The sequence below is a fragment of the Microcaecilia unicolor genome, chromosome 1 (assembly GCF_901765095.1).
Source record: "Microcaecilia unicolor chromosome 1, aMicUni1.1, whole genome shotgun sequence".
NCBI lineage: Eukaryota > Metazoa > Chordata > Amphibia > Gymnophiona > Siphonopidae > Microcaecilia > Microcaecilia unicolor.
Window position 1 is genome coordinate 187,118,779 of NC_044031.1, and position 8,737 is coordinate 187,127,515.

The 8,737-nt window shown below is 44.6% G+C and overlaps 1 protein-coding gene across 1 annotated transcript in view; it reads right to left on the reverse strand.

Moving 5' to 3' along the window:
• LOC115472349 (transmembrane channel-like protein 2) overlaps window positions 1-5,230 on the reverse strand; it is a 47,888-nt gene extending 42,658 nt beyond the window's left edge. The window contains exon 1 of the mRNA XM_030206628.1: window positions 4,907-5,230. Coding sequence (XP_030062488.1) covers window positions 4,907-5,230 — 324 coding nt within the window. The remainder of the gene's footprint in view (window positions 1-4,906) is intronic.
• Between the last annotated feature and the right edge of the window lie 3,507 nt (window positions 5,231-8,737).

An 8,737-nucleotide genomic window follows, 5' to 3' on the forward strand; every position in this document is an offset into this window, starting at 1 on the left:
ATCAATCAGGATTGCAGTTATAGAATTTATACAGAAATTTTCAGATCTCGTCATCCAGAATATTGAATGACAAATCAATCCAAATTTTGATATCACCTTCAGAGTGTAAAATATTTTTCCTACGTTTAAATAATGTAAATTGATGTCACTGCTTTGGCACTGAAAGTTTATGCTATGTCAATGTATTCTTTCCTCCCCTTCTCCTTTATCTTTCCTTTTCCTTTTATTTTTCGGGATTTTAATTAAACAGTTTCAGCATGGTTTACATTGATTGTGCTTGTTTTTCTTTCTCACATCTAGCTACACCTTGGAATGAGTAACATTAAAAAGTTGGGAGTTGGTTATTTATCAAAGAAAAGCATTTTCATTTGCAATTTTAAACAAATGACAACTGGAACCATTAGAATGCTACTTGCTGCCCTGTTCCAACAGTGTCAGGATAATGCTGAAAATTTTCCAGTTGGTTCATTGGGTTATTTAGGGGGAAGTTATAGCCTTTTACTGCACCTTGATTTCCCACGGAATTCACCAACTTGTGGTATCACGGTTTCTTCAAGTTGCTGAATGCCATTTTAAAGGTATAATGCTGCTTATGAACCAGCTTGGAAGCAGCGTTATTCCAGCTTGCCCAGGAGCATCAGGCTGGCAGAACAGAGTCCTCAGTTTCTGACCCCCCCCCCAGCTCAGTTCCACCCACCCCCAAAAGATTAAAGCCTCCCCTCCCTCTCCTCCCACTGCATGAGTAGCTACCTTGGCTTTCTCAAGGTTTTGAAAATTTGGATTTTTGAAACTTGCTACTGTTAGGGTATGGAATCTATTGTTAATTTTAATACTGTAATTTTATTCTCATTGCATGATGATGATAGCACTTTTGTATTTGAAGTATTTTATTGTACACCACTTTAACGCAATTGTATTAAGCGATATATCAAATTAATAAATCCAATCCACAGGTAGCCCTTGCTCCCTCAAATGGTTACCTTTTGAACATTGGTATTCTGGGTGGGGGTCTTTATGCAAGAGTGAAGCCCAGTTGCTCCTGCCACAAATGGCACCCTTAGTGGTAGTCTCGTACAACTACCGCTAGGGTCATGTTTCCTTATATGGAACTATGACCCCTAGTGGTAGACACTTGAGTCTTGAGGAGTCTGCTCTGTTGGCCTGGGAGCATGAGGCTGTGGCTTTGCAGCCCAGTGCTCCTGAGCGGTGAAATAACTCCAGCAAAAAGCCTATCATACAGTGTGCTATCTGTTAGTTAACAGTTACATTAACATCCTCTTTTGCTAACAAAACTTCCTCTAACTGTTTAGGATCAAAGAATTGAAATTGCTTAGATTGAAACAATATTCGACAAATATAGAGAAATTTTAGTACAAAATTAGCCCCAAGAGCTAAAGTCCTTCTGGCGCATGGCCAAATAAGCCCTGCGCCTTTTCTGAGTTTCTCTAGAAACAGGGTAAATTCTTATTTTAGATCCTAAAAACATGGAGTACAAATGTCTAAAGGAAAGTTTCAGGATAGCATCTCGGTCCATCTCCAGGGCAAAAGAGACCACCACAGTACAGTGCACTCCCTTTCCTCTCTGAACACACCACCCGAACTCTCGTCCACGCTCTCATTACCTCTCGCCTGGACTACTGCAACTTATTCCTCACCGGCCTCCCACTTAGCCATCTATCCCCCCTTCAATCTGTTCAGAACTCTGCTGCACGTCTCATATTCCGCCAGAATCGATATACTCATATCACCCCTCTCCTCAGGTCACTTCACTGACTTCCGATCAGATACCGCATTCAATTCAAGCTTCTCCTTCTTACCTACAAATGCACTCAGTCTGCTGCCCCTCACTATCTTTCTACCCTCATCTCCCCTTACGTTCCCGCCCGTAACCTTCGTTCATAGGATAAATCCCTCCTCTCAGTACCCTTCTCCACCACCGCCAACTCCAGACTCTGCTCATTCTGCCTCGCCTCACCCTATGCTTGGAACAACCTTCCTGAGCCCTTACGCCAAGCCCCCTCCTTGCCCGTCTTCAAGTCTTTGCTTAAAGCCCACCTCTTCAATGCTGCGTTCGGCACCTAACCCTTACCGTTCAGTGAATTCAGACTGCCCCAATTGACTGCCCCTATCGGACCGACCGTTCACTTGTCTATTAGATTGTAAGCTCTTTGAGCAGGGACTGTCTCTCTTTGTTAAATTGTACAGCGCTGCGTAACCCTAGTAGCACTCTAGAAATGTTAAGTAGTAGTAGTAGTAGTAAGTGCACGTCGGATAAGCACATGCTCTGTTTAACTGCATGCCGTACTTCTGTCCCGTTTTTGGCACCATCAATTTCTATAGGGATAAGAGCAAGATTCGCTTATATGCATGGTTTAAGTCCGCTCCTCTGCAGGAAAGACTCCGCATAAGTGCACGCACGGAATATGGAAGCCGATTGGCATGTGACAAAGGGGTGATAAATTTGAAATCTCATTGGTTAACTGCCACAGGCAGAATAAGTGAAAGAAAGTTGTAAGAGTGTACACTGGAGTCGACATCATCGCACAACTGTAAGACTTTAACACTGGCTGAACGAATAGAAAACAAACAAAGTCAAGAACTATTGCTAAAGAATATGGTGTCAATCCCAGTCTAATTTCACGTATCTTGAAGCAGAAAGACCAGCTTCTGGAAGACTGGCAAAACAATACAAATCCACAACGGAAACGAAAACGGGCAGGAAAAGCTGAGGAGGTAGAGGATACTTTTCTTCGGTGGTTTTCTAAAGTCAGGAGCAGACAGTTTCCTGTCAGTGGTCCATTGCTTATGGAAAAAGCTAATCAGCTAGCTGGAAGTCTTGGACTAACTGAATTCAAAGCCACTGTTGGATGTTGGAAAACGGAAGGAGAGGAACAACATAAAATTCAAGAACAGTATGGTGAAAAACAAGACGCTGATGACTGGTGCTGAAAATTGGGTTGTTTCAGTTCTTCCTACCATCTTGAACGAGTTTGCACCTCGTGACATTTTCACTACTGACGAAAACGGTCTCTACTGGCGAGCGATTCCTGATGGAACACTTGCATTCAAACAAGCCGAAACTACAGGAGGTAAAACATCGAAGGACCGATTGACGATCCTCCTTTGCTGCAATATGGATGGGAATGAGAAGTTAGAGCCACTCGTCATTGGAAAGAGCAAACAGCCCCCTTGCTTCAAGAATGTTAAGCGACTTCCTGTGTCATACGAGGCTAATGCAAATTCATGGATGATGGGGGAAATTTGGAAGCAGTGGCTAAAGAAGTTACGACACTAGAATGCGGGCACAAAAGCGTGATATTTTTTTGCTTTGTGATAATTGTGCTGCACACAGTGATGATGTCAGGCTGTCTAACGTTAAGGTGGTCTTCCTGCCACCAAACACTACCTCTCTGATCCAACCTATAGATAGGGCATAATAGCCAATTTCAAACAACATTATTGGCTCTTGTGCTACGTCGTCTGATGAGCATTATGATGACCAGACTGGCAAGGATAAACGTGCTGTTGAACTGGCTCGTAATCTATCACTGTTGGATTCCCTACATATGCAGAAAGAAGCCTGGAATGATGTTACATAGGCAACCATTGTGAACTGCTACAAGCGGGCAAGCTTTCTTAGGGATGTGGAGAGGGACGAAACAGATGCAGCTGTTGCAAACGCGTCAGATGAACAGGCTATTGACATCCTGGCCGGTGTTACTGAAGAGGAGTTTCATTACTACGTAGCTGTTGATTACAATCTACAAACAGATGACAACAGCACTAATGTCCAGATATGCACCTACACGCAGGCAACGGCTGATGATGAATCAGATGATGAATGAGCAGCGAGGCACATGCTGATGAAATTCAACAACCTGTCACTTTTGCAAGAGCGCTGGAGAGTCTCAACACCATGTGGGCCTATCTGGAGGCCACTGGATGTCAGTGCTATGACAGTTTTTACCGTCTGGCAGACGTAGTCTATGGAACTCACAGACACAGAGTGTACAGAGGACTATGACTGATTACTTCAAGTAAGCCAAACGTCAGTTAACGGAGACTGTGGACTGTAATTATAATAATAAGTACTGTACATATGTTTATCAGATGTCAAGCTTCTTTGTGTCACAACGGTTATGTGCATGCTCTGGTTAACTGCATGTATTTCTTTGGTCCCAGACCCTTGCACTTAAGCGGATTGCACTGTAGTTCTCTGAGTGATAATTTCCAATGAAGATTCTAAGAATGATGTTAGAATCATACCGTTTCCTATTTGTGGTTGAAAAGTTACACCATCCAATTTTGTGTTACTTTGTAGATATTGTGCCCGAACTATAGGAGGCAGTGAGTCACTTGGCATCCCTAATATTTCAACCAAATATTTCTTAACCATATCATTGGTGATATTAAGGGGCATCTAGGAAAATTAGTCTCAAATTAAGATTTCTAGATTGATTCTCCAGATATTCTAAACGATATAAGGTAAATTTTCTATCCCTAATTGAGACTTGTCCCAAAGTTTCCAATGTTTGTAATTTTTTCCCTAATTGTTTTACCTCAGAGATTTGTTGGGCAGTTATCTGCCTGCAAAAGGACTGCTTCAGACAATATTTTAATTTCAGCAGTATTTTAAACTGTTATATGTTGCAAGGAGGAATGCAATGTAAAAGTCAAATCCCAGAGTGACTCCATTGTCACTACGGCAGGTTTAACCAAGGACCCCAAAGGAGAAGCAGGAGGGGGAGAGTTAGAATCTGGTTCAGCGTACTCACAATCTGTGGAGGTATAGTTTGTGAGACGATTCGTTCTTCCACTGAGCCAGTCCTCAGCGTTTCTGTCGGCTTGGGCAAGTTCCCTGCCTGCACGTTGTATCCCCATCTGGAGTCCGAGTTGCAGGACCTGCCTCCGCTTCTTCTCCTCTTGGCTGTGGGGGAGCCGCATGCTGGATGGGGCTCAGAGAAACTCCGTCTTCACTGCTGGCCAACTCAGGAGAGTCAGCACCAATAGCAGGGGAGGAGGCATGTCTGGGACCAGTCATCATCCCAAATTGCTCCAATGTTGGTTGCTGCAAGATGTAGGTCTTGGGGTAGAGGGAATATCCCGCACTTTGCCTCGCCTTTTCCCCATATCGCAGGGACTTTGGAGCTCCTTCACAGCGTTTGGAGAGAGTGTGGGCATGTCTGAAGCAGTGACTCACTATGTGGCCATCTTGGATCCTAAGCCCCATTTCCTTATTAAGAGGTGAACAGATCTCTGATCCACAGCAAATTCCAGCACCCAATTTTGGTGATCTATACAGAATCCAGGGGATTATATATATTCAACATTGACTGCAAATGTCAATTTTAGTATGTGCACTAAAATCTGAGTGCCATTTCGGTTGCTCATCCCATTATTAAGACAGAACATAGAAATATGACGGCAGATAAAGGCCAAGTGGCCCATCCAGTCTGCCCATCCTCAGTAACCACTAACTCTTCCTTTCCTAAGGGATCCCACATGCCTGTCCCATGCTTTCTTAAATTATGACACAGTCCTCATCTCCATGACCTCCACTGGGAGGCCATTCCATGCATCCACCACCCTTTCCATGAAAGATTATTTTCTTAGATTCCTCCTAAGCCTATTTCCTCTTAACTTCATCGTATGCCCCCTCATACCTGAGTTTTCCTTCATTTGAAAAAGGCTCACTTCCTGCACATTAATGCCACTAAGGTAGTTAAACGTCTCGGTCATATCCCCTCTCTCCATCGTCTCTTCCAGCGTATACTTGTTGAGGTTCCTAAGCCTGTCCCTATATGTTTTATGATTGACAGTGCTTACCAATTTTGTAGCTGCCCTCTGGACCGACTCCATTCTGTTTATATCTTTCTGTAGGTGCGGTCCTCCAGAATTGCACACAGTACTCTAAATGGGGCCTCGCCAGAGACTTATACAAGGGCCCTATCACCTCTTTGTTTCCTGCTGGTCATCCCTCTCCATATGCAGCCAAGCATCCTTCTGGCTTTCACCCCAAATCCTGCTCTTCTTTCGTACACTGAAACAGTTCACCCCCTATATTGTACCGCTCCCCTGGATTCTTGTAACCCAAGTGCATGACCCTGCATGTCTTAGCATAAAATCTTAGTTGCCAATCATCGGACCATTCTTCAAGCTTTGCCAGATCCTTCCTCATGTCATCCACACCTTCCGGCTACATCCCCATTTCCACTTTAAAAAAAAAAGAAAACATTGTTCAACATTTAAAAGTGTTTAATTTCTGACCTGATTCATTAGAATGCAGTAACCCTATTGTTAACATGGGTTAACATATGTAGGTTAGTGAATCGACTCCATACAAATGAATGGGGCTGAGTTAATTAACACACACTATAGCCTGTGTTAACAATTGCATGGGTCACTGTGTTTTAGTGACTTGTCAGTCATATCTAGACACCTTAAGGAATTAATACCAGGATTACAAAATATAAATCTTTCACGTTCCAGAGCTTGTCACCTTAAATACATTGAAACCTTCTGCTCAGTGTGCTGCGACGGCTAAGAAAGCAAATAGAATGTTAGGTATTATTCGGAAAGGAGTGGAAAACAAAAATGAGGACATTATAATGCCTTTGTATCACTCCATGGTGCGACAGCACCTCAAATATTATGTTCAATTCTGGTCGCCGCATCTCAAAAAAGATATAGTGGAATTAGAAAAGGTGCGACGAAAATGATAAAGAGGATGGGATTACTTCCCTATGAGGAAAGGCTAAAGCAGCTGGGGCTCCAGCTTGGAGAAAACAAGGCTGAGGGGAGATATGATAGAGGTTTATAAAAATAATGAGTGTAGTGGAATGGGTAGAAGTGACGCGTCTGTTTACGCTTTCCAAAAATACTAGGACTAGGGGGCATGCGATGAAGCTACAAAGTAGTAAATTTAAAACAAATTAGGGAAATTTTTTCTTCACTCAATGTGTAATTAAACTCTGGAATTCGTTGCCAGAGAATGTGGTAAAGGCGGTTAGCTTAGCGGGGTTTAAAAAGGGTCTGGACGGCTTCCTAAATGAAAAGTCCATAGACCATTATTAAATTGGACTTGGGGAAAATCCACTATTTCTGGGATAAGCAGCATAAAATGTTTGTTCTTTTTTGGGATCTTGTCAGGTATTTGTGACCTGGTTTGGCCACTGTTGGAAACAGGATGCTGGGCTTCAGTGTTGTAGCCACAGGTGGGCCAGGGCCCATCCACTTAGGGCTCAGGCACACCCAACAGCAGCACACTTTTAGCGGTAGCTGGTGGAAATCCCAAGCTCTACCAGCTGAAGACTTCCCCCTGATGGTAATGAAAACCCTACTCTCCACCAGGGCGTAGCTACGGGTGGGCCTGGCTGGGCCCAGGCCCACCCAATTTCAGCCCAGGCCCGCCCAGCGCCAGCCCCAGCTCCCATTGCCGGCCACTGCTGCTTTTCCTGTTGAGCAGCAGGGCCGGTGCTACAAAAAGAAGAAGCGCTAACGGCGCTAAGGATGAAAAATGTTTAAAAAAAAAGCGCGGCACCAGCAGGCACTGTCTAGGCAGCCTTGAGGCATTGGCTGCTGGCTCGCAGGCTCCTCCCGTCTCTTACGTTACTGCCCCTGCGTCGCTCCAGGGGCAGTGACGTAGGAGACGGGAGGAGCCTGTGAGCCAGCAGCCAATGCCTCAAGGCTGCCTAGACAGTGCCTGCCGGTGCCGCACTTTTTTTTAAAACATTTTTCGTCCTTAGCGCCGTTAGCGCTTCTTCTTTTTGTAGCGCCGGCCCTGCTGCTCAACAGGAAAAGCAGCAGTGGCCGGCAATGGGAGCTGGGGCTGGTGCTGGCATGCAGGGCGGGGCTCGTCGAGGAAAAGAGAAAAGAGATAAAACATGGAAGGATGGGGAGAAAAAGAGGGAAACAGATGGAAGGATGGGAGAAAAAGAGGGAAAACAGATGGAAGGATGGCAGAGAATGAGGGAAAACATGGAAGGATGGGGAGAAAGAGGGAAAACATGGAAGGATGGGGAGAAAAAGAGGGAAAACAGATGGAAGGATGGCAGAGAAATGAGGGAAACATGGAAGGATTGGGAGAAAGAGGGAAACATGGAAGGATGGGGAGAAAGAGGGAAAACAGATGGAAGGATGGGGAGAAAGAGGGAAAACAGATGGAAGGATGGGGAGAGAAAGAGGGAAAAAGGGATGGATGGGGAGAGAGACTCTGGATGGAAGGATGGGGAGAGACTGGAAGGATGCAGAGAGAAAGGGGAGAGACTGGAAGGATGTGGAGAGAGAAGGGACACTGAACAGAAAAGGGTAGAGTGATACAGAGACACTGGTTAGAAAGAGGGAGAGAGAGACAGATTGAAGGATCGGGAGAGAGGGTAAATGGATGGAAGGATGGGGAGAGAGAGAGGGAAGACGTTGGATGGAAGGGTAGGGAGAAAGAGGTGACACTGGACGGAAGGATGCAGAAAGAAAGAGGGGAGACTACTGGAAGGATGGGGAGAGAAAGAAGAGAGCTGCTAGATGGAAAAGGAGAGTAGTGAAAGACTGGAGAATAAGAGGAAGGGGCATGGGGAGAACAAGGGTGAGAAAAAGATGAAAAGCCATAAGTAGATGAAGGAAATTAAAGAATGGATAGTAAGAATGAATTAAATCTGGACAGAGAGAGAGAGAGGCAGAAAAATATTGAAGAAAGCAAAGAAAAAGGAGAGAAAAATGAGAAATGGCCAGGAAACCATGG